We start from the raw sequence: 19,842 nt of genomic DNA on the forward strand, positions 1-19,842 counted from the left end.
AGTCGACCTATAATCAGTGGTTAATTTCTCTTGAATTTGTTACGATCGGCCAAATGACTTGCTTTTTCATCTTCACCTGTTATTTCTCACTGGTGTCCCACCAGCATACCAATAGCACAGGCAGGGTAACAATTTTCAATACAAAAAAAATCTGAGTTTTGTTAGTAATCGCCATGCTTGGCAGGTGGATTGGCAACTACAGTCAGCCTTTAGAGATATTTAAAAGGTACGCTGCTGCCCATCCCTCGCCCTCTCTTATTCGGCTCTTACGACATCCACGGAAAAGGAAGGGGTGGCCTATTCTATGCCGGGACCACACGGCCACTACAATTTCATAATCCAGTAAAGAAAACATTTATTTATAAAAAAAAAGTCAAACGTCTAAATATTTACGTCTAAAATTTTATTAGTGTTTTTGTCTTCTTCTCTTGTGTTTTTTCTAAATTTCTAATTTGAAAGAAAGTGACACAATACTCTGATAGTTAAAATAGGTACTAACCTATTATTATTATTCACTACTAAGTGAGCTTTTTTACGGGCAATATGGGGTTATAATTTTTAATATAACCTTTTATGGTGTCTGTGATTAGATAAGTGTGCAATTTATGTTACTAAGTAAGAATTTCCCGAAACTTCTGCGCAATAATAGGTTCCATGCAGATGTTTCCGCTGTAAATTGTTTTTAATAAAATATTAAATAATAAGGTTTTGAGATTAATTATCTCGAAGTAGTCCTGATTATGTTAAGTAGGTTAAGCTATATAGGAAGGGGGCCATGCCGACCATTAACTTGTCTCTAATCATCAAAAGGTTGTGACATCATAGTTGTCAGTTGCTATAGTTGTTACGGCTTTAATCCGAAGGCTGTCGGCGCCTGTCTAGACGAGTCAGCCTTGGAGCTTTAAGTTTGTAGATAATAAAAAATTTAATCGAAAAGCATCGAAGTGTAAATTAATTTGAAGTGAGTTTGACGTATTTAAATAGCAATTAGGATTATTCCACTACTCTTTAGTCCTTGCCTTTCTCCCTTGTGAAAAAGGGTGAATTTTATTATACCTACTATCCACCGAATGTCTCTTTAGTTATAACACAATAACTTCCATTTCGCCTTATGAAGTGATTTTTGTTAACAAGTACACTTCTAAACATAAGTATGTACGTACCTTTCTTCTTTGTTTCTTTACATTGTATACATTGATATAAAATATTTTTTAATTATAATTGCTATTCTTATGAAAAATTAGATTTAAAACATTATTTGGCATCACTTTAGAGAATATTCGAGCGAGCAAAGTCTGTATGGTAGGTGCTTACTTGTGGTTATAGAGGACAAAGAATAGCAGACACCAGACTTTGGAAATTTTATTAGCTTCATTAACAATATAATCACTAAACTGCAATTGCTTGATATAATCAATACCAATGATCCCTATATATTAGACTACAATTTTATCAAAAGTGAAACTATTTATATTTGTGGCTATATGTAACTTCTGTGTTACAGTATGTTATTAGATTTTTTATTTTAACAATATAATATTATTATATCTCAATGTAATATATTATGTATGAATAATTAATTAAATGTATAGCGAGACCTTTTGTATTGAAGTTACATACTTTTCTTAGCATCTTTAAGCAATAAGCTTGGCGTTAGTCGGACCAATAACCTTAGGTATACAGCAGAGGTCGTTCTAAGTCTAGACATTTGAAATTGAAGCTGTCGCGTGTTTTCTTGACTTCTCGACATTCTATTAGTAATACATACCTAATATAAACTTTTATATTGGTTTAATTTAACACAGGGGAGGGAGAGGGAGACTATAAAAGTCGTTTGCTTGGGCACCTCTGTATCATTCGTGTTTCTACCGTGAAGCAGTTGTGTTTGCATGGCTGTAATTCAGTTTGTAGAATATGGAAGTAAATTTACAGGGTACAGAAAAATAACACCGGAGTCCTCAGGAATGGCAACGCATGGAGGATATCATGGGCAAAACCGTATACTCTGTTATGTCTATGGTATTGCTCATGTCTATAGGCGACGGTTACCACTTTCCATCAGGTGGGCCGTCAGCTTGTTTGCCATTTTAAGTTGCATAAAAACAAACAAAATATTTAAATAATCTTGTTCACAAATCTCTTTGGATCGTCATTACAGATGCATACATTTTTATAAGTATCTTGTAAAGTGTATTAAAGCTAGGTAAATGTTCTTATTAGAAATAGAAACTTTGGATAAAAAAATAATTTCAAACTCTTGCATAAAGTACCTATTAGTCTGAAGGTTATAGTATTTATATAGGGATTATTTATTATTTCACCCACTTACATAATAAGAAATATATTTTACTTTCTCATTGTTTATTAAGGGATTTTTATGCTAAATATGACCACCTACGTAATAACTTTGTAATTATATACCAAATTAAACAAGCGTAGGTATTGCTATAATTGTGGGCGAGAAAAACGCCGGGAACAAATTTAAATGATAAGATAAAAAGCAGATAAAATGCTGAATATATCTCACCGGTTTAAATGTGAGCTGTACATGACTCTTGATTGACATTTCGGGTCTACCGCAGTAAGAGCCCACTTGTAGGCCTCAGCCTCAGGCTAAGCTTTTAAAGGTTAATTACGTTTTTGTAATCGTGAACCTTTGGTTGAATAGAATTATCGATCTCATCCCGTGAGTGTGTATGTGAATAAACTCATCAAGTGTGATTAAAACTCTCGAATTAGGGCCTGAAGTTCCCAGACTGTCGCAAGTTATATAAAAAATCTTCATTATGTTGTCATTAATTAAAAGTTTATAGAAAGTGTTGGTTAATTAATTGTTAATATATATCCTTTATATTATATATGTATATACTTTATTACACTTAGAAATACAGTTATCCATTAAAGATATTGTTAATTTAAGGTGTAAATTGTATAAATAAGTTATTTCTATTATCTTTATCTAAGAGTTATCTTTTGGTCAAAGTAACACAGTGATATAGATAAACAGTGTAGACTTAAGTAATTTTAGTATATATATATGGTACTCCTCGTGCATAGTTATTTCATAAGGACTCAAATAATTTGCGTTTGTGCCTTGTAAATTCACTGCCATATACCTCCGTTATAATAGTAAACCTACCGGTTATATTTTAAAGAGGATATACTTTAAATTATGTGTAATTTCGTTGAATAAACTTGACTAGTTTCGGGACTATTCGGGACCCTTAATCTTGAGTGGCTGTAGCGCGAGCACGAGCCTGACTGCGCACCTCGGTCCCCTGATCGCGATCTCTTGGCGTAACACTAGTCGAGCTTTTTTTCACGTAAGTTAAATCGGAGATATTATATTAAAATATAATGTGTATTTACAAAATTTTTAACACCAAAATAGTAGTCCTACTCACCTAGACAAGGAGCAAAGGAATCTGTCGACAGAATCATTTCGGTTAGGGGTCGCATGAAAAAGAATCAGACATTGGACATCGCCATCTTATTCTATCTCATGGAATCGCTGATAACGATTCTATCAATAGAATACCACTTATTTAAAAAGGCTTCATTACCAACCCTATTATAAATTTAAACTTTGGTTTATACTTAAATGTCAACATAAATAACTTTAATATAAAGTCTACTATATGTAGATCATTCTACAAATTAGACACACAATTTGTTCATTAGTTTTGAAAGACAAAGTTATTAGTATGTGAACGAACCGTGTACCTCTAAACTCTATCAAGTATGTATAGTTAAATACCGTGGGAAACGGAGCCTCTGAAAGCGGGTGGAAAACTTTACTTGTAGCCCTTCAGAAGCTATTTAATTCCGTCAGTGACAGAGCCTGGGGAAATGAGCGAAAGTTTTATGCCTTAAAAAAGGTCGATAGTCATAGACATTGATTTAAATAGATGACGCAATTTTACTCGTATGTTGGATACTACAGTCCAATTAAATTTGAATTCGGTGTTCCATCATAAAATTCGTACGAAAAAGTTACTTATATTATAGTATTGAAAAAACTATATATTTCTATTTCTATATACTTTCGAAAGGGTTCGGTGTAGGCGGAGAATTTACTTTAGAATAATAATAATAATAATTTAATTATTTGCTAGAAATGTGGTTATAATAATGGTCTTAAATATAATAGATCTACACATTTCGCCTTATCTAAAGGCATGCAAAGGCAAGTAGGCAGCTCGTACGTGACACTCTTGATTTTGGAAGGTTATTCATACACCAGAAAATTATTATCTTACCAAATATATCTTCTGCAATTGAATAATAATAATATGCATTTAGGAAGCTGCTTCTTGACACAGCACGTTGTATCTACTCGTATTTATGGTTATGGTGGTATAAATAAAGAAAAATAGATAGATAGATAGATACTCTTTATTGTTTCCTCCAAAAGATTACAATAGTAAACTTATTATAAATATAAATAATTATAAGAAATAATCACAATGAGAAAACAATGGGCGACCTTATCGCTAAGAGCGATCTCTTCCAGGCAACCTTTGGATGGAGAAGAGTAATTATAAACAATTACAAACAATTATAACAAAAATAATTATATAATCTGGTGAATTCATGAGTAAATTATAAATCCATTGAGATATGCACACAAACATACTACACATCGTCATCCAATATTTTATAATATATGTACTAGTAAGAAAAGGATTGACTTTATTTCGCAATAAAACAATGCAGCAAGATAACGTGACATTTAATTTTCTAAAACAGATCAAGCAAGAACATTTTTGAACCTTAAATGCTACTTCACGGCACGTATTATCAGGAATTTCTTGACTCTAGGGCCTTAACTATAGAACTAATTAAATTGACTAATGCGGGTGACTTCGAGTAGGTTATTATTTTTTCTAGTATTGTAATTGTAATGGAAATTTTGTAAATTAAATAGATACAATACATATTATAAAGCCGTATTACTCCCTTTAATATTGAAGATCAAAGCGGTCCCGCAAATTGAAAGTGACAGCCCTTGCGTGCATTTAATATTTATAACGTTACGCGTGTCTCTGGAGGGCACAGATAGGCATAGAATGGGCTGTTAATTATGGTGGCACTTGGTTACCGTTTTGCGAAATGTTCCATTGCCCCATCGAGACTGTTTATTAGATTTATTGTATCCTCATTTTTGAGATGTTGATTAAGTTTTAAATAATAAGTCGTTTGCTTGGGCACCTCTGTTCCATTTGTGTTTCTACTGTGAAGCAGTTGTGTTTGTATGGTTGTGTTTCAGTTTGAAGGGTGGGATATGACAGTGAATTTACAGGGTACAGAGGAATAACACCTGAGTCGTCAGGAATGGCAACGCATGGGGTGTATCATGAGTGAAATAGTACACCCTGTTATGTGCATAGTACTGCTCATGTCTATAGGTGACGGTTACCACTTTCCATCAGATGGGCCGTCAGCTTGTTAGCCATTCTAATTGCATACAAAAAAAAATAATACAAGTATATTTTTGGCGGTTTATAATAAATTGCTAAAATTTAAATAACCATTTAATTCTTATTAATCCACGCGGATTAAGTCATATGATATAGTTGGTAGGGCATAGCCCAATGTTATCTGCTCAATGAGTTACACGACTCTACTATAGCGACCCTATTACTAGCAATGTACCCTGTCAAATATTACCGTCACGCGCTCTCCCATGATATTTATCGTAGTTATATTATTCTATATATATATATTATTATTAGTTATATAATTCCAGATGAATTCGTAATGTTGGGTTATTTAACTGGACTTCATCTTTTCCTATCATCTAATACTGGTACTGCGCTAGCGTAAATCAATAACACAGAAGTCATTATTAAATTTTTATTTATAGAAAAAAAAAAACACAAGTAAATGTAAGTCTTATTACAAGAGAATAAGTGAAAAGAAAAGAAGTAAAAGAAAAGAAAAAAAGATTACATTTTTAGATTTATCAAGAGATTTGTCAAATGAAATACAACTATTGGGTTAATTGATCAAATAATGTTATGTTTCTAATACTTTCAATCAATTAGTCCGTAAACTTGTTTTATTTCTAGTGCAGAAGTAATACATATAAAAAAAATAATTTTCATCATGTTTTGACATTTCTATTAGGTCTGCATGCAAATATCATACAGATCAAATAAGTAGAACTGCAACACCTGGTATCTCAGAAGTTACAAATTAAAATATTCCATTGCACTAAAATGTGTTCACTACTGGCTTTCAATAACGCTAACGAAGATCATTATCATCCGTCCAGCACTACCCGCTACTATGCACCCTTGAGTGCACCGCCGAAGGTTGCCGTGGTGCGTTGACTCCAACTAACCGTCCAAATCCGAAAGGTACGTGCCGAATCCGTATCAAATATGTAGACAGGGACATTTCGCCTAGCAGGGTTATAACTGGGTGGTAGTATTTGAGCAACAGGTGTTGTAACTGCGCGTTACGTAACAAGCTCGGCGCGCGCATCCCATTGAGGCGGTTGTACGAGCTATCGATCGTGAGTACGGCCATCCATCGATCCGGCGCAGCGTTGTATGCCGCGCTGCTTCGAAACTCGAACTCGAAGTGTTCCATTTTGGATTTTCTAATGTATATTTTATTACGTCTCTTACTAAACTTGACGTAAATGTATGTCTGTAGTGAGAATGAAATTTGAAACAAGTCCAATGTGACGTCAGTTGAGAGTCTAGACTCATTCTTTAAAATCTATCTTTATACTATATTTGTAGACTCGTATAGTAAAGTAATACATTGATATATTCAAATAAGTACGCTAAAGTTACGATAGAGTGTAGATTGGAATCTAAACTTTCATTTGTCTTTGGCACAAAGTTTCATACAAAACTTTATATAGTATATTATAATATTAAGTCTCTGTTTAAGCTAACACGTTCATTTACGATGTTTGCATAGGACATTGTCATTAATCCAAACTTGAGTGTTTGGGTCCAATTTGTATACTCGTAAGTAATGTATGTACAATATTATGTACGTACTTATCCCAGGTATCCAGATTATAACCCCGCACCACTATATTTTTAGTTGCAATCTTTATTGACAATGTTTTAGTGTCTGCTATGTTTAAGTCTTTATAATTGGAATTTTATGGGTTGGGTTAGTGAACTACTAAATTAAAACTATTGTAATAGTTTCACTATCAATTCTTAGATCAAAAACTTCTAGATAGAATATCTTTCTACATGGAAAATACATGGAAATGAACAGTTCCATATTTGAAGATATTAAGTTTTCAAGTATCGGGGACACTTGAAAACTTAAAAATACGACGGCTCAAAAAATAGTTAGTAAATAATTGACTGTATTATTTTTGAGGCGTTTTTGCCAATCTACGCTCTATCTAAATGTACATTACCTAAGTTTTAACTGTAAAACTATACGTCTACTATTTATATTCCGCAGTTTCTCCCGTCGTTATATCATGATCATGATGTTAAATAATCTATATTCTTACTTAAAAGATAAGCAAAAATATTTTTTTTTAATTAGAGCGATACTTAACGAGATTAGCGCGTTCAAACAAACGAACAAACTCTTTCGTTTTATTATATTAGCCTAAATTTTAACTCTTGATATACGTAAAATTTCTGTTATGGGGAGAAATTGCTTTATAAGCGAAGCCAGGAAGTGCTGAGTTGCCTCCTCTCTTTATCGTTTCATCATGTTGGTTTAAGTATAAAGTGCTACGCGTCCTTCCTCGCCAAACGGGCCATCACTTTATGTTTTACATTATAATATGTTGTGGTTATATAAAATATTATGGCATAGGGGTCGATTCTGTGACGACATTTTCCTAAATCTATCTCTAAAATTAAAATTTCGATTTGACTTTACAGCAAAATCTTTATTGTAAGTTCAAATATGAACTCATATTCTAATAGATTTAAGTCAAAATGATTATAGTGTTAGTTTATGATGGAATATAAAGTAGTAATTTCGCGATATCATGAAATTTAAATATTAGGATTAGAAATAAATTTAGACAAATAGCATCTCAGAATCAGTCCCATAGTCAAAAGTTTTAATCCATCGAAAGTATTTTTTTTCATCTCTTAGTGATGATGATATTGTTAATCATCATAGTCATCAGCTTATTGCTGTATATAGCTAAGAAACGCCACTGTGTGCGGTATTCAATACTTGCTTCCAGTCGTTACCCGCTGTCCTATGTATTGTATATTCCCTTTTTATCTAAACAAATCTCCCTAGACAATGTACACTTTACACTACACGCTTCCCTCTATTCATTTCACTTATTCATTTGATTAAAGTTTATCTTATTTGACAAGTACATTTATATATTAGTTTAAATTATTGCATAAATCGAACTGATTCATTCATTTTGAAAGATAGTGGATGAAATATTGTAATGAGTTTTGTAACGAACTAATGGCGTACTCGTATATCTGGGTTGGCATTTAAATGGTAAATGGTTTCATTGAATTTTATGGTCTCCACATAAGTTTAATAATTTTTTTAGAATTTATATTATTTTATTTTTTAATTAGTAATTCCATTGACCAATAGTGCCAATTTTGTCACCATACGATCTAAAATCGCAAACAAGCTGCTTACTTGTTGGAAAATAATGAGCAGGTAAAAACTAAAGAGTGGGTATAGGGAGATAATACCTTCTTAAAACTTAATAATGAGATATTGTTATTCATATGATATTTTTTAGTGATAGACTGATACTATAACCTAAAAATATTTTCTATTAGTAGTTTAATGGACATATCTAGGGTAATATGTTCAAAATTGTAATTTAAGTGTTTAGGAGCACTGGAGAATGCTCCTTTTATTGTGGTTATAAAATATAATTACCATTTACAAAGTAAAAAATATGTCAGCAACTTCACCTATGTTAACTATTGGAAATATAATAAGCTCGTTATAGAAAGTGATGTCACATACAAATACGAATAATTATGGACATTAGTATACAAAATTAAATTACATGTGGGGTAGAATTGGTAACTAGTTCTTCTGAATCGTCTCATTCCTGTCACTAAAAATTTATTACTGGAACCTCAGTCTAGGCTTCAACCAGAGAGGGGAATATGTGAAACATTTTTTGCCATCTGTTAACTTTAGAAAAAGTCGAGAATAGGATCAACTTCTATTTATGTGCTTCGTGGACTTAAAAAAGGCATTTGACTCGATCCCGCGTGAAGTCCTCTGGATTTTATTAGAGAAGTTGAGATGCTTTGTGAATGTTTGTTCATATGATATGGCTATTGCATAATGAAATGACTTACTGTGTAACTGCCAGTGGCGATGGCGAGCAATCAGAGTTATTTACTATCAGCTGTGGCACTAAGCAGAGCTACGTCCTTATTCCATTTCTGTTCGTCTTTTACTTTGGTGGTTATAGTTTAAGAAACACCAACGAAAACTTGCTGATATGTATATTAGAATACGTTTTAAAATGGATAGAGTTCTTTTTAATCTGTTTAAGATTAAACGCACGTATCGTCCATTCTTGTGTATTTAAGCTAAAAATACAGAGATTATGTATGCGGATGATCTTTGCTTTTCTACAGGGATTTCAGAGTGTAATGTCGAACTTTCATAAAGCCTATTGTCGTTTTGGTCAAAAAATAAATATAATTAAGACTAAAACAATATATACACGACAGTATATGACCAGTTAAGATTGCTATTGATGACAGTAAGCTAAACAAGTGGAAAAAGTATCTTGACATTAACATTACTACCAAGTATAATCTTGAAGTTGAAATTAACAACCGAATTAGAGCGGTAGCAGCGGCATTTGATAGGCTTCGATCAAAGATCTAACGGGCATTAAAGTCTTCATGTACAGGGCTGCTGTTCTTTTTAATTTATTATATTCCTCAGTGATATGGGTAATATGTATTGGATATTGGAAGCATATTCGTATGCTAGACAAGTTTCATGTAAAATTCCTTTGTGATATACATAATATCAAGTAGTTGAATTGGTTAAGAAACATCCATGTAATTAGACGAGTTAACGTCCTTGATACAGAAGCATGCCTGATTCGGCAGCAGCTTTAATGGTTCGGGTATGTCTCACGAATGTCAGATTAACAGAGCACGTATTTTTTTCTGAACTCAAGTATGACAAACGTAAGCCAGAAGAATCATTTCTGCGATTTAAGGATATTCAGAAGAGACATATAAAAAGTTACGGTATAGACACCACTAAATAAGAAGAACTTGCAAGTATTGATTCTGAGTTTAGACATTTGATACAAAATAAAATAAATTATTTCGAAGAACAAAGAAAGATCAATTTGGATGCAAAACATGATACTCTTAAGGCCACCATCGGCCATTTTCTATAACCACATCAAGGTGTCCTATATTCGTCGATAACTTCAAGCATAGTGCTCTTAATTGTAACCGGTATAAGTGTGTCATGGACGTAGGACATGATTTTAGTTTTGTCCATGTTCATCTTATGACCTACCTTTTGAGAAGCAGCATTGAGGTTATTGAGCATAGTATTCAAATCCTCATGGGATTCCGCCATGATTACTATGTCATCGGCAAATCAAAGGTTAGCGATATATTGGCCATTAATGTGTATACCATATCTTTTCCAGGTCAAGAGTTTGAAAACATCTTCCAATGAGGATGTGAATACTTTCGGGGATACGAGACGTCTCGTATGACTTCACTGTTTTACACCATTCTGCACTAGGATGGGTTTCCTACTCTGGTTCTGTAATCGGAGAGACATCATAATAGTTGATTGCAATAATGATAATGATAAATTCATTTATTCTAATAATAAAATTGTTTTTCAATAAACTTACTTATATCAGAGTAATTTACCTACGTTAAAATTAATTGAGAATACGTTCGAGTAATAGGAAAATTCCTGAAAATGCAGAGGCACTTGATATTGGAATTCTATCGTAGATTCCAGTGGCATTTCTTGGATCGACTTTAAATAGATAAACTGAGTGGTTGAATAAATAATATGACGTAAATACGTTGAAGCTTGACGAGTAAGACTGGCCGGCACTTCGTAATTGACTTTATTCATGCATTCAAGTAACAATCTTTATATCAATAACTGTATAGCTGTCCGTTTACCTTATATATATTATATATTACTTATAAGCGCTCAAAGGTAATTTAAAAATCGTCAATTAACTTTATTTATTCAGGGCTTAATTAGTCATTAGTTAGATTTGATTTGTTTAATTACGAGTAAAACACTTGTAGATAGTTTTGTGGAAATCGATTAAAAATTAAAATTTTCTGAATTTATATATTTTATAAAAAAAAAGATATGACATAAAAATCACGTCTACATAATAAATTGTTTTAGTAAAAAAAAAATATAAAATTTTACTTAGCGTCATGAGTATTACTTAACATGTCATACTTTATGGTAATAGTCTATATTACTCCCGTAATTTGTTAAAGACTAGTGTAAATTTCTATCCATATGTTAAGCGATCATCCTCTTTTTAAATCTACTCTCTCTCTATTAATTTTCGGTAATCATCGCTCAATCTGGAGAAAAATCGACACGCGAGGGCAAATATTTTCTTTACGTAATTCCACTTCAATAATTTTCTTTCCATATTATACCATTGCTGTGTGGTCCTGCATGGAATGGACCACTCCTTCTTTTCTCGTGGATATCGTAAGAGAACTTAATGGTCGAGGGATGGGTTGCAGCATCTCTCTTTAATCATCACCAAAGCCTAACTGCGGTTGCCAAGTCGCCTACCAAGCATGGTAACTACTGCCAAAACTCCTCTTATAAGGAGAAGGCCTATGTTCAGTAGTGGCTAATAAAGGTTGATATCACCATTGTACCATTGTATGTTTTTTAGGTAGGTCTCTCTGTATTCCTCACCGATGCTTCAAATATACACCGAAACAACTGGAAAAGTAAAAACTAGTTATTAATATAAGACAAACATATAATTAGGTTGAAATTACCACAACATATAAAATCGATTGTTATATGGGCAAAGTTTTTTACAATGCTAGTATGATTACAATTCACAGGAATAACATTACATCGCGATCTAATTTTTAAGAACGCTATCTATTAAATAAATATTACACAAAAAATCTAACGGATGCTTAAACACTGTCTCATTTTCAATATACGAATCAAAATTTTATTAGTCCCAATTTTATTTCATCCAAATTTATTTTTAGAAATGAATATGAAAACCGGCATGCACAAGTCTTTTATACGTTTTCTAAAGAGAGTCTACCCTTATTAAATGGCTTGATAAAATAGGCTTTATGTGATTTGTAATAAGATCTGCAGCGTGGGCTGTAGGTATGTAAACGTGATGTTATAAAATAAACAATATGAAAATGCCATGTTGGTTTACTGAAGGGGACACGTAAAATCGTGTAATTGCTTCACGAACAGAAAAGGTTGGAAAACGCACGTTCAATGGAATGTGGATTACAGTTGGACTTTTTTTTTTGTATAATATTACGACAAGGACGGTTGGAAGGAATAAATTAACAATGTGTGGTGTGCTTTGTGTATGATGTTGCTGATTTAAAAAATTAGTAAACATTGAATTCTGTGTTACGTTACTTTGATTTATGATGTTCTGTATTGAGTATGATGTGACTTCATCAGAATTGGTTAAAGCGTTAAGTCATACTACTTTTAAAGGTTCCTCAGGTACAGTAATTAGAGGAGCACCTATTAAGAAGTGACCTGGGGTTAGCGAAGGTCCAGCAGGAGAATTGTTTATCAAAGTAAAGGTCGAGAGTTAACACAAACTTCGACTTGAGTTAGTAAAGTAGAAAACTCTTCAAAAGTAAAAATAGTTTGACCAGTTTCACGTTCTAAATGTCCTTTAATAGATCTGACTCAAGATTCTGTACGTGTAATGCTGTAATATATTTATTTACTTAATTAAATGGCAACAGAAGGACCTAATGAATAAACCGAATCTTAATCTCGAATGTGTTTATTATAGGAACGTTACAATGGAAAGAGTGCCAAAAATCATTAGTTTTCTTTTTGTATAAAGAGTCAACAAGGAGTTTATATACCTGGTGTGTTTTATAGGAAACAATCTAGGTATGAAAGGAATAACGAAAGGATATGAGGACTCACCGTCTTGTCGTGGGCTATTATATGACGTCCTGTGCGGGCGCCTTGATTCCTTCCGTTACTTTATCACCAATGTACACACAAAATATTGTCTACAAACACAGAACTACAAATTATGAAAGCGGTAACCACATTTACAGCACAACAATGTTATTAATATTTTTATACGTAGTTGCTTGTCGATTGCGGAGGTCACATTGACGGTTAAGAATTGAAGAGAGCTCTGAAGTTTTTTAGAAGTTTCTGGCGTCCTCATTGGTTGTTGTAACTCGGAGGTAAAGACGATGACGGTGATTGGATAGGATAGGATCAAGGGCAATGAATTTAGCACTAGGTACCGATTTTATTTATTATTTTTGAACTAGCATATAAATATATATTAATAAGAATAAATTTATAATAATATTATTTAAAAATATAAAAAAATTAAGGGAACGCGCAAACAATACCCATTAAACCTGGATCATCTGATCTCTTATACACGTTGGGGAATACTTCCGGAGCTGGAAGAGTCTTTTACCAGAAGGAGACTTTGTACAAAATTCGATTGCTTGGGTACCTCTGTCCCATTCGTGTTTCATCCGTAAAGCAATTGTGTTTGCATGGCTGTGTTTCGGTTTGAAGGGTGGGCTATGGCGTGAATTTACAGGGTACAGAGGAATAATACCTGAGTCCTTAGGAATGGCAACGCATGGGGGGTATTATGGGCGAAACAGTATGTGTGTGTACTGTTATGTCCATGGTACTGCTCATGTCTATAGGCGACGGTTACTACTTTCCATCAGGTGGGCCGTCAGTTCGTTTGTCATTCTAAGTTGCATAAAAAAAAAGAGCCAAACAGGCCACCGCCATTGCGAGTACTGTACTACGACGAGCACGAGCTTGTACATCTGAAAAATAATGTAGAACATTAAACAAATATCTATTATATTTCTATTCTTGTTTAGTCTAAGTGAGAATAAATTTAAATAATGAAAATTTTCATTAAAATTCCTAAAAATGTATGTAACATTTTATGAATATTATTCATTGAATGAGTTACCAAAACTACATCCTCGTATTGGGTTTGGTCAGAAAAGATTTCTTTCAAAGATAAATTCACCCTTGCTCATAATATTCATAATTGTCTTATCTATGTAATTTACAAGTGTTATAAAGAATATATAAAAGAATTATGATTGTAATTGTAAATATAGGTAAAATATTATAACTACTCACCTTGGATGCAGCTACACATAGTAGAATTATGTAACGGTGATTTGAAATATTCGGATTTTATACATACACTTAATAATCAAATAACTTTGCGGTTATATTTATTACCCATTATGATTAAGTGATTATTAATAATATCAGTTAGTGTTTGCGCCCATCTGGCCAAGTCAATTATGATTTAACCACAAGGTGATAATATGTGTAAATTTTTTTTTTTTAATAAATGGAAATGGAATGGTCGCCCCGCCTGCGCTATCGGGATACATTGGCAGGACACCAGCGAGGGATGATTGGTGAGCATGAAAAGGCAGATTAGTTGGCCTATCATGATGAATTCATAAAAAAATTGAACATAATGGTTTCCAGGGAGAACCACGTGGAAGTAGACCTGTTAGGATATATTGTTAGTAATGGCTCTTTTGGATCTCACTACTAACAATCCCTCTCCTATAATACGTATTAAATTTAGGGAACACTATAAATTTAAACATTTCAAGAAGAGTCAACATAACTTTATAAAGTTAAAATCAAGTTAAATAGTTTTAATATTTATTATTTAATATAACTTCTATTTATAATTATAAATATTGTTTTTTAAATAAAAATAATAAAATAAATATATTAACGAATAACGATAAGAGAAAGTTTCTATTATACAAGTCTATTCTCACTTAGACTAGGTAAATATAAAGTTATCATGGATATTTGTTTAATGTTTGATATTGTTTTGCAGATGAACAGGCTTATGATCGTGTTTTTATTCACGAATGGTGATAGCAAATTTGGCTGTTACGGCCACGGAACCACATGTTGGTATTAAGCCTCCTCTCTAATTGTGGGTCCATCATTTAGGCCACAGATTTACAAGAACTGCAGAAGTTATCCGTCCCGTATATATAACGTCAAAAGAACACCTTCTTTAAGGTTCAAAATCTGCGAAAACTGTATTCTACTCGTCATAAAAATCACTAGAATTTTTTAGTGTCCTTTAGTCTACATTGCATGATTTTAAGACGAATTTTAGATGTTTTAAATGAATTGTGCGATTTCCGTGTAATTTTTTTTATTTTACAACAATTCTTCTAATGCCTGTCATTTATCATATATTAAATGTTGGATTTAAAGTTGGAATTTTTTTTTCTATTCAATTACTCATACATTTATAAGCACCTTACTTTTACTGTAACTTGATTCATGTGAATGGGTTACACTGTGTGACTGGGATAAAAAGAAGCCTGTCTTTTTCTATCTATTGTCTGCATATAACGTGACTAACGTTTTATTTTATTTTATACTTATTTGTATCTATATTATGAAACATTTTCGTTTAAATTCACTCAAATAATTAACTTCTGAGTAATTGTGATGAAATAACCCTGCACAACTAAGTACTCTTTCTCATCGCAATAATTCTTAGCCGGTAGCGGAGAGAAAATGATGGCATAATACTCACTCAATTAAGTCATTGATCAAAATTATTATTTTAAATGGGTTGAAAGTGTAAATGTAATCCCGCTTGCGTTATTGGTATACGCTGACGGGGTATCAGTGAACAATGACAGGTGAGGATGAAAACAGGTCAGTTGCCCTATCGTCATTAATTAATGACGGTGATTTTCAAGGACCACGCGAAGGTCGATCTGATAAGGTTTATTGTGAGACTTTTATCCCATCCCATTATTAATACAATCCCTTTATCTTATTCCCCTGAAGACATTCTTACTCAGATAGATAGGGAATTCGTTCTTCTTTGAATACTTCCGATTTTCTATTACGAAATAAAAATATTGTATTTGTATGTCTAAAATTATAAATAAAGCAAATTGCAATATCCATGGGTACATTGTACGGGATAAGTCCACTCAACTCTGCAGCATTCGGGTGCTTGCAACTGCAGTACAGTGACCTCGTGCGTACTAGAAAGGGGATACGGGACGGAAGGGGGCCCGCAGAAGTAGGTCAGGGCCCCCTCACCCTTGTGCCGCCCCCGCCAACCCCTCGTCTGCGCACTCGATCGACCGCCAAAACTCAACGCATCCGTACAGACATACAAAAATCTTGACTTGATGTGAACTTCTAAATAGATTATAATTGTAAAAGTACCAAAACATTCAATATCTACTTAAACCTTAACTAAATGAGGATAACGTCGTTTTTATCGAATGCCAAAGTCATCAAATATTTTATGGCCTAAATACCTATAATTGAGGACAGCTTTAAATTACAGTTTTAAGGGCAAGTTTTCATTTTCCTGTGAATTCGTTATTTTTAATTGACATTTACACTTAAGTGCTTGTAATGTCAAAATTGTTATTATTATCAAACTTTAATTAATACCTGTAATGATTTGTATAAGCGTTGCAAAGTACATTAAAAAAATACTTTTTCTCAAACATGCTTGGAAATGTGAGCATTATTTTGACAATCTTCTTCGAGATAAATCAAAATTGCCGTACTGGTCAGATATATTCGGGCAGCGGCCGGCAAAAGTTGTATGAAAATCCATATCTGTTGTGTTTTGCGGCCAGATAAATTACTATGTAAACTCTGTATATCTGTCCTGTAATTTAAAAATGGAATGACCTTTTTCTTCGAAACATAGCTACCAAGGAGGTAACTAATAAAAGGTTTTATTTAAATTTCGAATTGTTTTGCAAATAGAAAGCTGTTTATTGAAAAAAACAAAGGAACTTTATGGCGCGTGAAAAATTATTATTGTTCGTTATTCGTCATTGAACTTAAAAAGTAAAATTGTGTTTTTGATTTTCGCACATTGTTTGAGAAAAGTACTATACAAGTCTTGGCCACAACTAGGCATTGATGGACTCACGTATGTGTGCCTCGGCTACGCCGGGGCCCACATTTGCACGTTCGTCCATCAATGCCTCAGTTGCTGGCCGCTGCAGTAATGTACTATTTACTCGTTACATAATTTACATAACATTGTGTTAAAAAAATCTACTTTAATTAGTTTACAAAATCGGTTACTTTGATTTTACCATAAAACTAAACTACTGAAAGGATTTGATAAAATTTCGATGGGGCCAGTCTGTAATTATATCCCTTCAGATGAAAAAAGATTTTCCTAATCGGTTTATAAGTTATGAGGTAACATATATAAAAAAATCCATTCGAATTGATAATCTCTTTTTTTTTTAATTATTTCTATCATTAGGGGTAAGTAGATACCTTTTTTAATGTCTGAATATAAAGTTAGGTTACTTATATCCAAGATACAATTCATAAGCATATAACCTTAGATTATATAGACTTTTTCATATAATATTGCGGGATAAATAGTTATAATTCCTTTATAATTTTTACATTTATTTTGTTTTATAAACTCTGTATCTTTTTAATGCGCAGACAATTATTTTATTTATTAAATTATATAGAACATTGATAAAAAAACGAGTTAGCTTATTTGATAATTAGCTGATAAAAAGTTGACCTATATATATATATATATATATATATATATATATATATATATATATATATATATATATAGGTATATTATTTAAGCGTTTAACCTAATCTGTCGTTTGTCACAGTATGTCGAATTGTTTTTTTTGTTAGGTGAAAATGGTATGGTAACCTGCGCTAACGGGATACGCTGGCGGAGCACCAGTGAAGGGTGATAGATGAGAATGAAAACAGGTCAGTTAGCAGTCATGATGAATTCATCAGGAATTAACCACGATAGTTTCCAGGGAGAACCGCGAGGAGGTCGACCTGGTTCGGTATGTTGCTAGCAATGGTATTCTCAGGCTCCATTACCAAAAATCCCTTTCCCCCCTGTCGAATTGTTTATACATGTGTACGTGTAGGTTAAATAGAAATAACCTACTCACACTGATTTCTGTGCGAACTAAGAAATTACTTCCTCTATATTTTAATTACTAGTGAATAGCATATTAATTAATAAAACAACTCCAAAAATTTAATAAATATTATACATGTAATATATGTCGAAATAAAATATATATTACTTAATTAGATTTTTTTAAAAGATGTTATGCTTTTATCAAGATCGGGTGAAATTAGAGCGACCATGCTTGGCTGATTTGATTCTATGTGAAAGATTACAAGTGAAAGAAAATTTATGTCACGTCATCATTAACGAGAAATTGTGACTGTTAATATATCAGCAAAATATAAAAAAAAGTTACTAAATCTAATTACGTGGATTTTATACTTGGTTCATATCTTTTTACGTTTTCGATTATTCGATTTAACTAGGGAATCGTTCGGATGTCGAAAATGTTCTTTGATCGTGTCGCGTCTACCGTTGGAAGTCGATATAGGTACGCTGTGATAATATTACTGCTTCAGGGCGGGAAAGAACGGAAATAAAGACGCCGGCTTGTGTTTGTTTTCAAAGTCATAATTCTGAAATGAAAAGGGTTCGACAGATATTTTCATTGGTTTCGATTACCCTTTATTTGTTTTTTAGGAATTTGCAACATAAGAAAATTTGTGTTATACTGTACAGTTGTACTCAATGTTAAAAATTTTGATAAAGTTATTTTATGACGATTCTTGTCGGTACTGTTCTCATTGTTGAACATAGGTCTCCCTCTATTGGGAGATTTTGCCAGTAGTTGTCATTTTTGGCAGGCGGGTTGACAACCGCAGTTAGGCTTTGGTGATGTTTAAAGAAGGATAGTGCTGCCCATCACTCGCCCTCCCTTAGTCGCCTTTTACTACATCCACGGGAAAGAAGGGGTGGCCTATTCTATGCCAAGACCACACAGCAAAAAATGTCGTATAACAAAAAAAATACTTATGCTTATTTTCAGCAGTGGATATCTTTGCAAAAATTGATCGATAATATTTTACCGATTTCCAAAAGATAATTTACTTCGCCAGTTCTAAATAAATTTTTGATAAAAAAAAATGCTTAATATAAAGCAAAACTTATGCTCCCTTATTCATAAAAACTAAAACGTCCTACAAACCTATTTTAACTATTGTGTTTTATAACTCTCTTTAAAATTGAGAAATTAGTGCCGAAGGAAAGGGCAAAATATTGCAATAGCTAAAATAGTGAGAGGCTTGACGTTTTTGTAAATAATGGAGATAAATTTGGTTCAAAAAGGTTAAAAGGTTTTCAATATATTGTGTCTATAAAATATTTCGTCGTACATAAGTGTTTATTGATATGATTGAAATAGCTTTTTTATTGAGGAGTAAAAATCTACTTGTTTGTGGAAACCATAAACTGTGTACGTAATAATTTTCCACAGAGGCGGATTCTGAGAAAAGTTGATTGCTTCGATTGGTCCTGTGTTTAATGTGACGTCCTTGTTTGGCAGGAGAATGGCCGCGCGGCACCGGACTTGACGGCGTCGCCGGGCCGCGCGCCGCCCGGCCCGCCGCAGTTGCCGCGCGCCAACCACGCGCCGCCCTGCGTACTGCAGCCAGACTTCCGAAAGGTACTTCATTAAATCAAATAATTTTAAATATTTTCATTATCTCAACTAATAT

At 33.0% G+C, this 19,842-nt stretch overlaps 1 protein-coding gene across 3 annotated transcripts in view; it reads left to right on the forward strand.

The window, feature by feature from the left end:
• LOC113511767 (rho GTPase-activating protein 100F) overlaps positions 1-19,842 on the forward strand; it is a 64,161-nt gene that overhangs the window by 22,318 nt on the left and 22,001 nt on the right. For all 3 annotated transcript variants that reach the window (XM_031913505.2, XM_026895483.3, XM_031913506.2), the window contains exon 2: positions 19,671-19,790. In XM_031913505.2, coding sequence (XP_031769365.1) covers positions 19,671-19,790 — 120 coding nt within the window. The remainder of the gene's footprint in view (positions 1-19,670; positions 19,791-19,842) is intronic.

Source organism: Galleria mellonella, unplaced genomic scaffold (assembly GCF_026898425.1).
Source record: "Galleria mellonella isolate WM207_F2 unplaced genomic scaffold, CSIRO_AGI_GalMel_v1 utg213, whole genome shotgun sequence".
NCBI lineage: Eukaryota > Metazoa > Arthropoda > Insecta > Lepidoptera > Pyralidae > Galleria > Galleria mellonella.